Source organism: Malaya genurostris, chromosome 2 (assembly GCF_030247185.1).
Source record: "Malaya genurostris strain Urasoe2022 chromosome 2, Malgen_1.1, whole genome shotgun sequence".
Classification (NCBI taxonomy): Eukaryota; Metazoa; Arthropoda; class Insecta; order Diptera; family Culicidae; genus Malaya; species Malaya genurostris.
Window position 1 is genome coordinate 331,652,841 of NC_080571.1, and position 19,046 is coordinate 331,671,886.

Sequence of the window (19,046 nt, forward strand, 5' to 3'; positions counted from 1 at the left end):
CTTTTTGAAGATAATTTCATCTGTCACAACGTCGAATTTTCAGTGAATGGGCCCTAGAAAAGTTGGCAGAAAATCCGCTTTTTTATGGACAAATTTTGTTCAGCGATGAGGCTCATTTCTGGTTGAATGGCTACGTAAATAAGCAAAATTGCCGCATTTGGAGTGAAGAGCAACCAGAAGCCGTTCAAGAACTGCCCATGCATCCTGAAAAATGCACTGTTTGGTGTGGTTTGTACGCTGGTGGAATCATTGGACCGTATTTTTTCAAAGATGCTGTTGGACGCAACGTTACAGTGAATGGCGATCGCTATCGTTCGATGCTAACAAACTTTTTGTTGCCAAAAATGGAAGAACTGAACTTGGTTGACATGTGGTTTCAACAAGATGGCGCTACATGCCACACAGCTCGCGATTCTATGGCCATTTTGAGGGAAAACTTCGGAGAACAATTCATCTCAAGAAATGGACCGGTAAGTTGGCCACCAAGATCATGCGATTTGACGCCTTTAGACTATTTTTTGTGGGGCTACGTCAAGTCTAAAGTCTACAGAAATAAGCCAGTAACTATTCCAGCTTTGGAAGACAACATTTCCGAAGAAATTCGGGCTATTCCGGCCGAAATGCTCGAAAAAGTTGCCCAAAATTGGACTTTCCGAATGGACCACCTAAGACGCAGCCGCGGTCAACATTTAAATGAAATTATCTTCAAAAAGTAAATGTCATGTACCAATCTAACGTTTAAAATAAAGAACCGATGAGATTTTGCAAATTTTATGCGTTTTATTGTTTAAAAAAGTTCTCAAGCTCTTAAAAAATCACCCTTTATTATTGATATTAATATTTCAAAAAAACTGTTTCGGCTTCGAATATTACCAGAAAGAGCATGTTGAATACTATTGAAATAACCATTGTGGTAAATCTAACAGCACTGGTTTCATTCCGCTATACGTCAACATAACGCTGTGAAGTGTGTGTGTGTTTCATCGGCTGTGCACAGAGATGCCAGATATTTTCATAGAAAATATGTATCACTTTGCATAGAAAGTCTATATCTGCTCTATTTGTTTTCACAAATAAACACCATTTTAATCATAGTCAATTATCTGCATAAAAGATTTCCACTTTAACATGTGATTTATCCGTTGATTAATAAACTTTTAAAGAACCACTGCAATCAAATACTAATAGATACTCTACTTCTCACTTTTTATGAACCTGAAAATCTGTATTAAATTTAGGAAATCTGTATAAAATCTGTACATTGATTTAAATAAGTATGCGAACGCAAATATCTATACAACACAGATAAATCTGTGTAAATAGCATCTCTGGCTCTGCATTTGGTTTTAAGAGGGGCTAAGGGCACATTCAGTAGTGTTCTAGTTCTAGATGCATAATTTATGCCAGTTACAAAATTTAAATCTGAATTTTATAACAAGAAAAACTGGCAGCCCCAGCAATGTTTTACTCGTGTTTCAAATATACAAAAAATAGAACGGCATCGTAGACCAGAACGGCTTGCTGGGGATACGTTTGTTTCAGTTTCAGTTATATTATAGACCACCCATATGAATCTTGCAGCTGCTGAATTTGCTCTAATGCCTAAATAGTAACAATTCCGTTTTTGGTTTTATTTTGAATTCACCAAAATAACTTTGCAATAAAATTTTAAATTTAAAGGTCCTTAAAGGTAACGGAAACGACCGAAAAATTTTTAAACGTTGAAATGATTTCAAACTGGTTCTAAAAATATCGTGTGTCGTCTCAAAGTTGGCATTAGGCCGTTTTTAAGGAGAATTCTGACATTTTGAACCTGAGAGTGTAACAGTGGAATATTTTGTTTTGATTGCTGCCGCCATTACTAATTTATAGAATGAATAACGGACCACAATAGGCTGGATAAAAATCTATTGAGATGAAATTAGGAGCAGAGTATTGAACACATCATAAGTGTTTATAGCTGTTTCAAGATTATAAGTTAAAATTTCAAGAAATGTGAATCAATTCTCATCGTGGAGCAAGGCGAATAAAGCAGTAATATGAAAAAGTTATAGTGATTTTAGTGGCTAAATCGGGGTTTTGAGGCGACGTCCTTACAAATGAGATGAAATAGGGAACCCTTACACTACTTTGAATAAAATACCTTAAATCTGTTCATTACAATCAACAACGGCACATCTGGTAGTGAACAAATCTATTTGATGTTCTAAATCAACAAATCTTTTGTAAAAGCGAAAACAAAATTTCTGATTTTATGTTGGGCAATTACAAGAAACTTAACTTAAATCTTACGGTTTTTCATTGTTTGGATGATTCTTTCATGAATATAATTTTAACTAATCCTAAGAATAATGAACATTCTAACCAATTCATTCATTCTAACACGTGCCCCTAGCATTCCATCACAAATATCACCAAAAAACATTCGTTGAAAAGCTCCCTGCTCAGTTATGTTTCCTATAACAACATCTCCCCCAATAGCTTCCTCTCATTCCAGCATTCACCTTTTCCTTGCCCGGGAACTTTCCATACCATAACAAACACTGTTCATTCTATCGATTTTCTTTGCTTCCTAGTCTCCAGCAAGAGGAAAGCTTACTTAGCAGCCATTTCCAATCGATGGATCCGTGCTGCTACACGCTCGCATCGAAGCAGTGGAAAATTTTGTGAGTTATCCAGATTTTATTCTCGTGAAAAGAAACGAAAACTGATAATAAAACTACGCCTTAACTATCAGCGCTGGAAGTTATGAATGGAAGACAATGTGCACAAAGGAGTTCTACTAAGAAAATTTGCTACACTCGGAACAACGATATTTATTGATTTAGAAGCAGCTGGTTGAGTTTTCATGTTTTCGGATAAGACATTCTAAAACCATGACTGAAATCTGATCAAAACTAGTTCTAAAAACCAAAAATTTTAAACTCTAATTAGTGTTGTGATTTTATGCTAGATTTTAACTATAAATCAGTAGAGTTCATGCAGGTTCATGAATATGCTATAGAGCTTGTAAAGATTATTACTGGTGTACATTCCTTGAGCAAATCAATAAAACTAAACAAAGCCAGGTGAAACGAGGAAGAAATGACAAACATTAAATGGCTGGGCAGTGTGTTCTGCCCAATTTCCTTGCTGGTGCTATATTCGATCGAGGTCACCGGACAAGGCCTAGACGGGTTTTCCGCGTCGCAGCACTCAATTGCCAAACGAATGGATCTCGAGACCTGTTTAGGTAAGAGTCGATTAGCAACTGCTTGAATAGCGATGGAGTACCTCGAGCATAACTCATGATGGAGTGTTTGTTAATCAATGTGATTTGCTAATTTCAGTGCACTTCGATATCCACTTGAACACGATCATTCGAACCGAAGAGTCACGCTCGATGGGTGCCAAGTTTCTTGACAACGCCGATGTTAGCTCGAGGGAACAGTGCCTGAGACTGTGCTGTGAGACCGAGAACTGCGACGTGTTTGTGTTTGAGGAAAAGGTACGCACGGTTCAAAAGGGGCTCCGGGGGGTTGTTGGGCTTTGCTATGAATGTCAAACCTTTCTCAAAGGCGCACAACACGCTTAATCTTACTAATTGGACAAATTTGGGCCGTATAAAAAAATGATTAGTTTTCCCAACGTGGTATTTCAACAATGCAAGCCTAGGTCGTGTTCATAATTATGAAACAAAGGGTTAAAATAATTGTCAATTCACACTAACACATCACGCCTTTGTTGCGCTATTTTGAAGAAAAAAAAATCATTATCCGCTCCGTTATTCTCATCCAAACTAATCGGGCGCCTCTGTTTCCCCTTTCAGAATCAGGGTACTTGCTTCCTCTTCCAGTGTGGGCCACCAACCGATTTCCATTGTAAATTCACTCGTCATTTAAACTACACCAGCGCTGTGCTGAAGATTCCATCCGTGGAACAACCACCTCCGGCGCTGGTCAGTCAGATTCACTCACTGGCTCAGTCATCCCAGGTGTCAAGCTCGCCTAAATTATCGCAGCACGAGCTGGAATTGGTCAACTTGAAAGCACCCAAACCAGCTCCGAAAAGGTATTTGCAAAAACTTAGTCTATTTACTGTCCCTAATTAATGAAGCAATTTATCTATGATTTTAACAGTGACCTTACGACAACAACTTTGCTCCCACCACTCGGCATTCAACTGGGCCAAGTTCTCACCACAAGTACAGCCAAATCCATAACACCGTCCCAGTGCGGTCACTACGAGTTCCCATGCCATTCCGGAGAATGCATCGCCGTGTACAATGCGTGCGATGGAATTCCCCAGTGCGCCGATGGTAGCGACGAAGGACCGGAGTGTCGGAGACCTCCCCCGGTAAAAACGTTTCAAGCCGCTCCGATTCTGCAGCAATCACAACTTCCAGTAGCCGGTGGCCAAATGAATTCGATACCACTGTCAAACGCACAAATTTTCCCAACAAATTTGCAGCAACAGCAGATGAGAGGACTCCAACAGCAGCAGCAACAACAGCAACAAGATGAGCAAAAATTGGCCCACCAGATGCCGCATAATCGGGAAGATCCAATGACGGCACCGAAATCATGGCCACGTCCGATTGTGGAAACGCAGGGAGCCTATGTGGGTAAGTATTGTTTCCTTGATTTGTCGGTCCACAACCAACGAATTTAACTGCAATCGGCAGGCCCTGTAGATAATGTGGGTAAAGTGGATAGTTGTACCCACTCAGGAATTTCCGAATGGGTGAAATACCCACTCGGATTCCTACACGGGCAAAATTGCGATTCAAGAAATGAGCGAAACGAGTCATGATATGGGGAAAATAGTATATTTTCATGTTATGATAAAACATCATGAATAATAGTTCTCGGATCATGATGCATTTGGACTGATTTCGTGGAAATTTAGCGTAACGCATTTGACGTTGTTGGGTATAACTTCAGGCGTGTTTCTGCTACGATGGTAATCTTTGCAACATAATTTCAGGTGTTATGTTTTAAAATATGAAGATTTCAAATATGAATTAAATGAAAGTGTGTGGTGTATTGTTTACACGATTTTAACTAATGTCTCAAATAATGTATAGTTGAATAGCAAAACAGTGAAAAGCACAACGAATTTCATTTAATCTGAAGCATCAACAATTTAAATATGTTTTTGAATAACCACGACACCTTAAATAACGTGTTTACTTGCGTTCATTGCTCCAGTTTTGATTTTTTGTCTCAGAATTTGAAACACATAAACGAACTGCATGAAAAAAACACGTGTGAATCAAACCTCTTAAAAAGATACTCTATGTCGAATTCTTGCAAATACCGCGGATCGATATTTCCTTTTTTGTTTTCAAAACATCGTTTGCAAAATCGTCTTATTTGAAATATTTAGGTGAATCAATACAGCTTGTGTTCTTATATCTATGAAACAAATTAATCGAACTGGTTGAACAAAAAAAAATCTAATTTTCGTTAGATGGTGCTCCTAATTTACAGTCGAATTTATTTTTCGGTTTACGCTAGCTCTGGGAATATTATTTTAACAACAACAGTCACATCGAATATGTAAGAATACATTCAGATATATTTATACAAAATGTAAAACTTATGTCAATTTTCGCTTCATTATTTTTATATTTTCAATTCTCTGTCAGCCTGTGGGTAAACCAACACAATTATAAAACGAATATGCCCCAGGATCAAGTAAAAATTTCCAGTAGTTCTTGCTTTTCAATGTCTGCTTTTTGTCTCACCATTAATATATCAAACAATCCACCACATCACTTGAGGCAGAGGGTTCAAAGTGATATCCGGATAGAAAATTGGAGTTACGAGCTTTAAAAGAAATACATTCTTCAAGTAACGCATTTTCGGACCATGATTAATTTTCATGGGAGAAGGCTTTTTGCTCATGGTTTCATAAGAATTTAAAATGATTGGTTTCATGATTTTCTAATCATGACAGCAGTAACAGATTTCTTTCCGTGTAAAGAATTTTGCAAATTTATCTCGTAAAGCGTGAGCGTCTTTTGTATACGTGCATTCGCATTCATATCTTTTTACCTTTTTTCGTAAGTATAAAAAATAGGTTAGAATTCGCTCAAATTTTAGAGAAAAATTCGAGTTTCATATGCCAATCGATTTAGCTATTCAGTTTTATGTCAAAATTTTCAGGTTTTTGACAATGTCTGTCACAATTGACCTTGTAAACAAAATATGTTTTAAGACTCAGATTTCACACGATAATAAATTTCCAACAGGCCATAGTAAGGTGAAATCCGTTCCTTTTTAACGGAGATATCGAAATTTTTGTGATAGCGACTTTTCCACCACTTCCAGCAGAAGAAGTTTTGAGTGCTGTATGATAAAGCGATGCTTGGAAGTAACGTGAAACACGATTTTTAATACGGTTACATGCAATTGTTTCTAAGTACCAAAAAGACTATGTACAGCATTCATGACCTTTTTTCCTCGGATCGATTTTCTCACGGTTCATTTTTGGCAACATAATCGGTCGAATATGGTATTTGTAAACCACACGGAAAGACCGAAATCAGCATTTTGGCGAAAAAATTAGTTGATTTTCTGATTTCAGTTAGTTGTTTTTGAGACAACTAAAAAAATCTTACTTTTGCTAATTTAGATTTTTTAATTCTCATTCCCTTAATAATAATAAAATATTTGTTGAAATGGTTATTTTTTTAGTTGAATTCACCAATTCAACGTGCTGTCATTTCTTAGCTAAGGCACACTTCATTTCCTTTCAACTAATTTTTTAGTTGAATTAGGGAAATGATACGTTGTTTTCAACCAACATAAATAGTTGAATTGGCTTCTGCCATTTGCAGCTATATGGCGCACTGTCACCGAAAAAACGTTAGCACCATAATGACTACTAGCCATTAGATGGCAAACTACTACCGAAAAAAAATTCAGTCGCGGTTGCCTTTTCTATATTGCCAGGTATAAATACGATGTTGTATTGGAGAAAAGACATAAACATAAACTTCTTTTTAACAAATTTTCTTCTAAGACGCTGTTTTCTTCATTCGACTTCGCGAAATCGACTCTCTCACTGGAAACTTTGAGCACTCGGAAAACCAAAACCGAATACAAGTAGTTCACCGGACGGCGTAGTCCGGAAGGTTTGAATATACAAAAACATCATTTGACATATAACATACAATAAGAGTGCAACATTCGAAACTCACTTCACAGTTCCGCGTAAAAACATGATTGCGCACAATCGCTTTAAATGCGCACAAATTCACAAATTTGCATATCACATCACCGGAAAATTATATATGGATATATCGTAACACATGCGAAAAACACCAAAACAATTTGCAAGCAGTTTCAACAAAGCTGTCCTTTTTAGCTTTTTAATGGATTGTTTTGCATTGACACTTCTCATGAGTTTTTGGCGAAAAAACTTGTTAATAAAACCAATTTCATTTTCGTGTTCTTTGTGCTGTCCTTCAGTAATGATGGTGATAAATAAATAGAAAAAATTTTTTTCTGATTTTAATAACAAAACTAACACATGAATCAATAAGTCCCGAGACTAAAGCAGAGATGGCGCTCGTAGTAAACCAGTAACCACGTCTTTCTAGAGTACTAACCTTTGCTTGAAACGGGTCAAAATTTTAAGTCGATCCGACTAGAAACAGCTGAGTTTTCGAGGTTGGAGTAAAGTCGTTTTGTAGTTTGTTTAAAAAATGTAAAAAACCGAGTTTCGTGTTTTGATAAAACATTGTTTTTTAATGGATAAAAACACCATGCAAGCGAAACAATGGATTGAAAAATGTTATCCAGACTCTTGTCCATCAAAAGCAACGATTTGTCGGTGATTCGCCGAGTTTAAACGTGGTCGTACCGACACAAATGACGCGGAACGCTCGGGTAGACCTGTGGAAGCCGTTACACCGGAAAATGTGAGTGAAGTGACAAAAATTATAATGAAAGATCGTAAAGTGAAGCTCCGTGAGATTGCTGAGATGACACAGATATCATATGGAAGTGTATTTACTATCCTCCATGTAAAATTGAACATGAAAAAGGTTTTTTACAAGTGGGTGCCTCGATTGCTTTCGACAATGACAATGCACCCTGCCACAAGTCGATGAAAACAATGGCGAAATTGAACGAATTGGGCTTTGATCTGCTTCCCAACCTCCCCCCCCCTTACTCGCCAGATTTAGCCCCCAGTGACTACTGGCTCTTTGCGGATCTTAAAAAAATGCTCCAGGGAAAAAGATTTGGCTCAAATGAGGAGGTCATCGCTGAAACTGAAGCTTATTTTGAAGCGGAAGATAATTTTTTTTATGAACATGGTATTGAAAAATTGGAAAAACGTTGGAACCATTGTATTACCCTAAAAGGTGATTATATTGATGAATAAAAAAAAAATTTGCAAAAAAAAATGTTGTTTCCATTGTTAGTCACGGAACTTATTGATCCATGTGTTAGTTGTCAATGAGAATTTCGTGTTGGATTGAAATATTGCTGGTTTTTGTCCAGGATATTCGCCAACTAAACACATTCTCTAAAAATAAGAGTTTTTTCCAGCAAAGAGAGTTTTCAATTTTTTTTCTAAATGACCTCATTCTAGATACTAGCGACAGTCGCATATTCAGTCACAAAGGCGGACTTCAGGTTGCAACCAACAATATTTCTCCACCTCAATACCAGGACTCTCTTCCGGACACCAGTTACGTTCCAAATATCCCCAGAAACAATCCCTACTTACCAATTCCGGGAAGTTATCAATCTGGCGCATCACAGTGGAGTGATCCCCGGCTGTCCGCACCACCAAGACAAATCTGGCCCAATCAGATCCAAATGCCCCAGGAACAATACATGCTACCACCACTACAGCACCAACCGGACTCAGTTCAGGTACCTCCACAGCCGGTCCAGAACACCCCACCTCAACAACCACTGCTGACTCAATCCCAGCAATCCCCGCCAATCAGTCCAAACTTGACCGCAGATAAAGCTAAATCAAACACCGAAAACGCCGAGGTTCCGAAGAAAACCACTGAAACACATAAATCATCCCCAAAATTATCTGAAGAATATGATTCCGACGAAGATCAGTACCAGGATGGCAAATCCTCCAATGAATATCAAGAGGACGAGAAGCCAGTTCCTCCCCAGAAGAAGAAACAACGGAAACACCACAAACAACAACAGCATTCCGAGGAACACAAGAAAAAGAACAAATCTAAAACTACGAAAAAGGATAAAGCATCTGAACACGAAGGTAGCGAGCATCCGGCACCAATTCACGAGCATCTCAAGATGCTACGCAACGATTTGGAGATCGAGTTCGCTGACCACGATGGACTGGCAGAAAGACCCGGGGGAGCGGTGCTTTCCCTGACGCTTGGTTAGATTTGAATGTGAATAATTTTTAACAATGTGATTTGATTTTTTTTTCTTCCTAACCACAGGCGCTATACTGACAGCAGCTCTAGCGATTCTGATAGGATGTCGTATGAAGGTTGCTCGACGAAGGGTACGACGACAGGGGAAATCGTCCTATGCGCACGATGCTGACTTTCTAGTGAATGGAATGTATTTATAAAGTGCTTACGTAGTTCTATCTAGAAGTGCCATTTCGTTGTTACGCGGGACTTGTTTGATTTTTACAAAACTAAAGATGCACCCTTGCTTCGAGACACATTTCATTAGATTGTAAGAAAGTGTATCCCTGATTTGCCAGCCACCGTTGAATATTTGGTTAATAAAAATCTATTGGGAGAGAACTTTTGCAATTGTCAACTCATTTATATCGAAATATTGTAATATCCGTATGCGTTAACTTTCCGTTTGATACCGTCAATTAAGTTCTGCACAATACCCTTAGCCAACTGTCCGGAAGTATTTTTCCACTGTTTAGTAGAATCTTGCTTTGTATTTACCTATCCTTTGGATTAGTCAAGGTTTGGCTTCACAATGGTTCAATATCTTACTAACTTCTGATGTGTTCAAAAAATTACAGTCTTTTGTTACAATGTTGTTGCATACCACCTCTGAACAAAAATGACAAAACGCCAGAACAACACTTAAGTCGTGTGCTTTTGAATGAATTGGAGTAGCTGCTTTTTTGAATTTCTTGAATAGTTGTAGATCTTGTTAAGGAAATTTAACTCTTTAAACCACAACTACAAATAGTCTGCCAAAAAATGTATTTTTTTTTTCAGAAAACTTCGACATTTCCGCGTTGTAATGCGATATAAAACTCAGGAGCAGGCAGCAGCTTGAAGTCTGATTTAAAAATATAGAACTGGGAAAACATTATCTAAAATTGACTTACAATACAGGACCGCTTTTATAGAGTGGCAGTGGGGGGTGGGGCTCCCTTGGAGCATTTAAGCGAGGCCTACAAAACAGATAGTGATAGCAGGGGGGCCATATCCAGTAAATATGATGGGTTCGATAGCAATGCCAAGGTAGAGAGCGACGATTTCACTCTTCAAACGCATCAATTTTTTTTTTTCATAAATACGTTCATTTCATAGGCAATATACATAAGTTTTTCTTCGCCGTGGCATCCACAATACATAGTAGTTTAAACCTAATACATTTCGAATATCATATTAGTATGTTGGTACTCATTCGTTAATCTAAACACTGTTTTTATCAAGCGAGTTGCTATTTTAAATTACATCAAATAAAATACATTTATTTTGTACATGATCTTATAACTATTTCAGGATTGTTTGTATTAGTTCACCACTTATATTCAATATCCTATAGTTGGCTATTGGTTGAACTCAGGGAAGAGAAAACAGTCTAACATAAAATAAAATTTAAATTGGAACTCCAATGGATTTAATGAAATGATAAAGAAGTTTCATGTATGGAAGGTCACGACAAGCAAGAATGTCGCGAACTGGGACATTGGATAGTCTACCTTGGGTACGCAAGGAATTTATTAGTTGAGATCTGACATCACGAAACTCCACGCATGTCCAAACAACATGGTCAATATCGCGGTAACCTTCGCCGCAAGCACAATGATTAGTCTCGGAAAGTCCAATTCGAAGGAGATGTGCATCTAACGTGTAGTGATTGGACATGAGTCTGGACATCACACGAATGAAATCTCTACTCACATCCAGTCCCCTGAACCATGCCTTTGTCGATATTTTAGGAATAATTGAGTGCATCCACCGACCCAGATCATCTTTATCCCAAGAAGCTTGCCAGCTGGCAAGTGTTCTTTGGCGAGACGCGCTATAGAATTCGTTGAAAGCAATCGGTCTCTCATAAATTTCACCCTCAATAGCACCACGTTTGGCTAAAATATCGGCTCTTTCATTGCCTGGAATGGAGCAATGAGCCGGAACCCAAACTATAGTGATTTGATAATTATTTTCAATATGACGTTCAGGCACTGTTTTATTTTGGCCAAGAAAAAAGGTTCATTTTTGCAAGCGGCGTTCGAGCGAATAGCTTCAATTGCACTTAGACTATCTGTGAAAAGAAAATAATGGTTTGGAGATAATGTGACGATTACACTCAAACTATAATGAACTGCTGCTAGCTCTGCTATATAAACAGATGAAGGTTCTTGAAGCCTAAATGAGACCGAAACATTATTGTTGAATATACCAAACCCATTAGCCTCTTCAATTCGTGATCCGTCCGTGTAAAATATTTTCTCAGAGTCAATATGCCTGAACTTACTTGTAAATATTTTTGGGATTTCCATCGAGCGTAGGTGTTCCGGGATTCCACGCACTTCGCGCTGCATGGATGTGTCGAAAAATAAAGTTGAGTCAGGGACATTTAGGAGGCTGACACGGATAGGAACATCTTGAAGGGTTGATTTCCTGTGTCATATGGTTAAAATATACTGTCATGAATCTTGTTTGAGATTGAAGCTCAACTAGCCTTTCGAAGTTGTTAATAACCAGGGGATTCAGTACCTCACATCTTATTAGCAGTCGCGATGAAAGCTCCCAAAAACGATCTTTCAATGGAAGAACTCCCGCCAGAACTTCAAGACTCATTGTATGTGTCGAATGCATGCACCCTAAAGCAATTCGCAAACCACGATATTGAATTCGCTCCAGTTTGATAATATGAGAGTTTGCAGCGGAACGAAAGCAAACGCATCCATATTCCATCACTGAAAGTATCGTTGTCTGATACAATTTTATTAGATCTTCCGGATGAGCACCCCACCAAGATCCTGTTATTGTTCGAAGAAAATTTACTCTTTGTTGGCATTTTGTTATCAGAAACCTAATGTGTCCTCCCCACGTGCATTTGGAATCAAACCACACCCCAAGGTATTTGAAAGTCAAAACCTGTTGGATTATTCTTCCCATCATATGAAGCTGAAGCTGCGCGGGATCATGCTTTCTTGAAAAGACGACCAGCTCTGTTTTCTCCGCAGAGAATTCGATACCAAGATGAACAGCCCAAACGGACAAGTTATCTAAGGTATCTTGCAATGGTTTTTGCAGATCAATAGCTTTGGGTTCAGTAACTGAAACTATGCCATCATCTGCCAATTGTCTTAGTGTACATGGGGTTACTAGACAGCTGTCAATGTCATTCACGTAAAAATTATAAAGGAGCGGACTAAGGCATGAGCCTTGCGGTAGACCCATGTAGCTAATTCTGAATGTTGCCAAATCGCCATGTGAAAAATGCATGCGTTTCTCTGACAAAAGGTTGTGCAAATAATTATTTATAACCGGTGGAAGTCCATGTTGGTGGAGCTTGTCTGAAAGAACATCAATGGAAACTGAATCAAATGCTCCTTTAATGTCTAAAAATATAGATGCCATTTGTTGCTTTTGAGCGAAGGCAATTTGGATGTCAGACGAAAGTAATGCAAGGCAATCATTCGTCTCTTTATTTCTACGGAAGCCAAACTGAGTATCTGACAACAAACCGTTCGTCTCGACCCAAGTGTCGAGACGTCGTAGAATAATTTTTTCGAACAATTTTCTGATGCAGGACAACATCGCAATGGGTCTATATGAGTTGTGATTGGAAGCTGGTTTCCCCGGCTTTTGAATGGCGATAACTTTCTCTTGCCTCCAGTCAGGTGGAACAATATTTTGCTCAAGAAACTTGTTAAACAATTCCAACAAACGTCTTTTTGAGAGGTCGGGCAGATTCTTCACCAAGTTGAATTTAATTCTGTCCAACCCAGGAGCGTTATTGTTACAAGACATGAGTGCTATGGAAAATTCCATCATTGAAAAGGGGCTATCAACGGAACCATTATTTGGAAAAGATTCCCTTATAATGCTATGCGTAGGAACAGAATCTGGACAAACTTTCCTCGCAAAATCAAATATCCATCGGTTCGAGTATTCCTCACTCTCATTTCCTACGTTACGATTCCTCATTCGTCTGGCCGTATTCCAAAGAGTGCTCATTGAGGTTTCTCTTGACAAACCTTCGACAAAATGTCTCCAATAGCTACATTTCTTGGCCCGAAGTATGCTCTTGTACTTGGTTTCTAAAGTCAAGAATTTTTCAAAATTCTGAGGAGTTCCTCCTCCTCGTTTTAAAAACGTCTTGAAAGCATTTTGTTTGGCGTGCTTAGCATCTGAACACTCTTTGTCCCACCAAGGGTTTGGAGGCCTTCTGTTAGACGATGGACCAAGAAATCGTTTGGTTTGGGCTTGTTCTGCGGCCTCCAGAATCGAACAAACGAGGAAGTCATATTCTTCAAGTGGGGGGAGCTCTACCATTGAAGTTAAGACACTTGAAATATTACTTTGGTATTTAATCCAGTCAATATTTTTTGTCAAATCATATGGAATATTAACTGAATTAGCAATGCCTTTGTTACTGCTAATTGAGATGATGATTGGTAAATGATCGCTACCATGTAAATCAGGAAATACTTTCCAGGTGCAATCTAGTCGAATTGAAGTCGAACAAAGAGATAAATCTAATGCACTTGGACGTGCAGGAGGGCTTGGGATCCGTGTCATGCTACCCATATTTAGTACCGTCATGCTAAAATTGTCGCAAATATTATATATTAAGGATGATCTGCTATCATTGTAAACGGAACCCCACATCATTCCGTGCGAATTGAAATCTCCTAAAATCAAACGTGGAGCAGGAAGGGCTTCGACAATTTCATTAAGCTGTCGTTGTCCAACTTGAGCTCTTGGAGGAATATATATCGAAGCAATGCAAATGTCCTTTCCTTTAATGTTTATTTGACATGCAACAACTTCTATACTAGAAGTCGAAGGAATGTTTAATCTATAAAAGGAATAACATTTCTTAATTCCTAAAAGCACTCCACCATACGGGGAGTCTCTATCGAGACGTATAATGTTAAAATCATTAAAATTTAAAGCTATGTTTGAAGTAAGCCATGTTTCGCATAAAGCAAATACATCACATTTTTGACTATGCAACAAAACTTTAAATGAATCAAGTTTTGGCATGATGCTTCGACAATTCCACTGCAGGACAGTGATTGAATCATTTGCGGCGGATGATAAATTATCCATCAAATGATACAAAACCTGAAAGAGCTGGCCATTGAGCTGATAACTGTTTCAAAAAAGTTCTAGCTATTGGAAGGAATGCTGTTATGATGGTCTTTAGAGGTTCAGAAATATTGAATGCAGCGAAAATCCATTCTACAATTTCCGAAAATTTCAGTAATCCTGTTGGTGAATGTGAAATAAAGCCCACTGGAATATTGTCTTTTCTTGAGCTAGTTCTTGGATTGGTTTGTGAATTTGACAAACCAGGAGGCACAGTTTTTAGTTTTAAATTTGGCTTTTTAGCTTTAACACGGGGATCTTTTTTTGAAGGTGTAATTTTAGGTGTCTTTTTTGGTATTTTATGGTTTGGTAATCTCCTCTTAACAGACCCTTGAGCAGTGACAAACGAGGTATCTTCACTATTTCCGTCAGAGTCAGATTCCTCTGGCTCCGCAAGATTTGAAAAACCGTTTTCGGTTTCCAAAGGGGAGACATGTATGACCGTTTTGAGCATTTCAGCATATGTGCGCTTAGACCGTGCTTTTAAAGAAAGCTTCATTTTGTCTTTACGCAGCTTAAATGCAGCGCACACTGAAAGATCATCATGAGGACTTTCCCCACAATAAACACATTTTTCAACATCTTTATCGCAAAGATTATCCTTATGAGGCCCTTGACATTTGATACATTTGGACTTATTACTACAGTAAGTAGCTGTATGTCCGAATTTTTTACAGTTCGTGCAATTCATAACATGCGGTACGAAAAGCCGAACAGGAAGACGAATTTTATCGATATAGACATGGCTAGGCAATGCAGATCCGGCAAATGTTACGCGAAACGAATCTGAGGGACGATAAGACTTTTTTCCATCGACAATAGATGCTGAGTACAATTGTTTGCACTCGAGTATCTTAACTCCCTCAAGCATGGAGTTTTTAAAACGGCCAACTCCATTTTTAAGTAAATCATCTGCTGTCAGACTTGCTTCAGTCACAACACCGTCAATTTCTACCTCCTTCGATGGAATGTAAACTCGATATTCAATAGCAAACAATTTACAGGTTACAATATCGTTTGCCTGTTTCAAGTCGTTAACAACAACTCGAATTTTATCTCTATTAACCTTACAGATTTCTTTACCTTAAGAGAAATGTGATGTCAAATCCTTTGTAATTTGCATCAAGTTTAAAATCTTTTCTTTTTTTCGAAGATAGACTATCCATGGCCCAGTGGTACCCTGTGGATAATGTTTAGCCCTCGGAGTATTTAAACTCTTACTAGTATCCGGAATCGGATTCGGATGATCTTCCAAGAGATCATCCATTACATTAAATTTTTTTGTAAATTAATAATACCAAAATAAAAACTTATGTTTAGTAAAATTTCAGATATAAGAAATAAAAAGTAAATTAAATTAAATCTACCTTGTAGCTGATGTCTCTGTTCCTTTATCGTGAAGAACGACGTGAAGCTCTTACAACGATTTCCAATTGGCAGTCTTCTGCTGTTTCCAATTGGCAGTCTTCTGTCGTTTACTGCTATCTCAGTTGCTCTGCCGTCGTTGTGGTCACCACTGAACTTGCTGTGCTGCCTGTACCTGACCCCAGGTACAGTGCTTTTGCTCTTGGTGGCGATCAAATACGATGCTTGCAGTGTAGCACCTCGCGATATATGCCGTCTCTTTTGATCCTACGCAGCGTACAAATTCTGGTACCTGGTAGATCAGCACTGGGTTGCTTTAGCACCTCTGTGCCTTTGCACCCCTTCGTCTTCGCACCTTTATGCGATGGCACCTCTGTGACTCGTCACTTCTATGCTCTCGCACCTCTGTGTCTCTACACCTCTGTGCGTATGAACGGGATGGCCTTCGTTGCTAGCTTTCCAGTCGGGAAACGCCCCGAATATTGCGTTTGCTATGGGCAGTTTAACTACCTGAAGCTTAGAATTGTCTCGGTAGCAGCCGTTAACTCACGAGCCAGTACAATCGAAACAAAACCTCTTCGCTTGAATGGTTTTTACTGAATCTGAACGCATCAATTTGTCATGTCAACGAATTTTGACATACGGTTTTCAAAAACGACTTCAACTGACCGAAGCGTTCAGCATCTTCAGTGTCAATGCGAGCACATTTAAACTCAGCATACCACCGAGTCTCCATAGCACTTTTCATAGTTTGAACTGTGATTTTTTCATTAAAAAAAACTTGGAGTAAAGACTGAATGGTTTCGGCTGCCGAGACATGTTTCTTAAGATATGCCTTCGTTAATGCCCAAAATTCCTCAATTGGGCGAAGCTGTGAGCAATTTGGTGGATTCATGTCTTTTGGGACGAAAATGACTTTTTTGGTAGTATGCCATTCTACCGTTGATTTCGAGTAGTGGCAAGAAGCAAGATCTCGCCAGAAAACAACAAGATCCTTGTGGCTTCGAATCATGGGTAGAAGTCGTTTTTGTAAACATTCCATGATGTATATTTCGCTGTACATTGAAGCAGTGGTGATGAAGGGTTTCGAAATCTTACCGCAGCTACAAATTGCTTGCCAGATCATAGCTTTCTTACCAAATTTTTCGACTTCAATCGATGTCTCGAACTGATTTAACACTTGCGCTTCTCGCACCGTATAATATTGTGGTCCCGGCAAGGATTTGTAATCGAGTTTCACGTTGGTTTCGTCGTCCATGATTATGCAGCTCAAATTTCCAGTAAGAATCGTATTGTACAGCTTTCGAACCCTCGGCCTGATCGATGCTTCTTGTTTCGGACTACGTTTTTGGTTGTTTCTGCTTCTTATAGGTTCGAAGATTCAAACGTTCTTTAGCACGAAGAACATTTGACTTCGAAGTGCCCACTTTTTTGGCCACATCCCGAACTGATACCTCCTTCTTTTGCTCGAACGCCTTCAGTATACGGTTTATCCTCAAAGGTGTTATCCTCACCGAACTTCCTGATTGCATTTCGCACGGCTTTTTAACTTACTCTTTCCATTTTTGCTATCTTTCTCAGTGACAGTCCGCGTTCTGTGCACCATTTGTACACAATTTTTCGACGTTGTTCTGCTGAAAGTCCACGCATTTCGAAACAAACTAATGAAAACGAATAAACAACTGCAAAAGTGGTTAGAGAAGAGTGTAAACAACTAGACGCAGCCATAAAAATTGACAGATTCTGAACCATTGCGAAATGGCAGCGGTTTTTGGTTGCATCCATACTTTCTGGGACAGTCTTTAGGTAATGCCAAAGATATAAACGCGAGATTGACGTAGGACTGCAATCGAGATTTTTTGTAGTGATGATATGAACCATTTGGTTTCAAAAGACTGCGCTTTTATTCCGAGGCGGCGAATTAAAACGGTCTTCTAAATAAGTTTTTTACGTTACTTTTGGTGTTCTGAAAAGGACCGTTTGTGGCTTTGGAGTCCTGAAAAGACTATTTGGTTTTGTTTGCCTATTCCAAGAAGCAGGGTGCCATCCCAAATCGTTTGTAAGTTTGAGCCTTGACCTGGAAGAAAGCATTACAAAAATATGATCGTATAACAAGTCGTACAATCGCTGATTTATTTCAATATTGCTTACATCTCAATATTTGAGTGAAAGAAACTATCAAAATGCTATACGGGACTATTTTCCATCTTTCAGAAGGGCCAAATTGTGCAATTCTCTACGATATCAAAAACATATTTCTCGAACGAATTTCGAACAATGAAAATGCCAAGTTAATCAAATTATTTTAGATTTGCAATAAACTTATGATTTTCACCTTCGATTTGCAAAGATGTAAACTTAATAGAGCCTTCAGAACGGCTAATTTTGTATAATGTTCCCCATCGTTGTCCACTTTTCCTTTAGTGCAAAACTTTTCCTTTTCTCCAATGCAAACGACCAGCACTTGGATGACGCAATCGCTCTTGTTTGAAGCGAAACTCACAATGCGAACGTCCAATAGCAGATATGCTCACAGAAGAACTAGTTGTTGTTTTTCTGCGTTTAGGCTTGAGGAACGAAGTCTCAGTGTCTTCGTTCATGGATTATCATACACTAAAGCTAGCAAATGTTCAACAGGGGCTTTTTATAGATTCTGTAGATTTTGATTTTTCGTTGTTGAACATATTTTTTCACTTTTTGCCTTTCTTATATAGAAAGGTTATGCAATCACTGTGAAAACCGACTTTTGAACCGAGGCCCGGAGGGCCGAGTGTCATATACCATTCGACTCAGTTCGTCGAGTACGCAAAATGTCTGTGTGTGTGTGTATGTAACGTTTTTTTGCATTAACTTTTCTCGGAGATGGCTGAACCGATTTTCACAAACTTAGATTCAAATGAAAGGTCTTGTTGTCCTATACAAAATTCCTGAATATTATTTGGATCCGACTTCCGGTTCCGGAATTATGGGGTAAAATGTGCAAAAAATTATGAAAATAAGTGCACTAACTTTTCTCAGAGATGGCTGAATCGATTTTCACAAAATTAGATTCAAATGAAAGGTCTTGAGGTCTCATACAAAATTCCTGAATATTATTTGGATCCGACTTCCGGTTCGAGAGTTATGGGGTGAAATGTGCAAAAAAAAGAAAATATGTGTT

At 38.6% G+C, this 19,046-nt stretch overlaps 1 protein-coding gene across 1 annotated transcript; it reads left to right on the forward strand.

Annotated features, from left to right (window-relative positions):
• The first annotated feature begins 2,586 nt into the window (after positions 1 to 2,586).
• LOC131431567 (uncharacterized) lies at positions 2,587 to 9,745 on the forward strand. Its single transcript, XM_058597367.1, has 6 exons — positions 2,587 to 3,232; positions 3,330 to 3,487; positions 3,809 to 4,050; positions 4,119 to 4,603; positions 8,587 to 9,366; positions 9,431 to 9,745. The coding sequence occupies exons 1-6, from the start codon at positions 3,085 to 3,087 to the stop codon at positions 9,562 to 9,564; spliced, it is 1,947 nt and encodes a 648-aa protein (XP_058453350.1). The 5' UTR covers positions 2,587 to 3,084; the 3' UTR covers positions 9,565 to 9,745.
• The last annotated feature ends 9,301 nt before the right edge of the window (positions 9,746 to 19,046 follow it).

Coding starts and splice junctions, on each gene's coding strand:
- LOC131431567 (XM_058597367.1), top strand. CDS start 3,085: ATGACAAACATTAAATGGCTGGGCAGTGTGTTCTGCCCAATTTCCTTG. Junction 3,488..3,808: donor TGTTTGTGTTTGAGGAAAAG/GTACGCACGGTT, acceptor TTCCCCTTTCAG/AATCAGGGTACTTGCTTCCT. Junction 4,051..4,118: donor CCCAAACCAGCTCCGAAAAG/GTATTTGCAAAA, acceptor TGATTTTAACAG/TGACCTTACGACAACAACTT.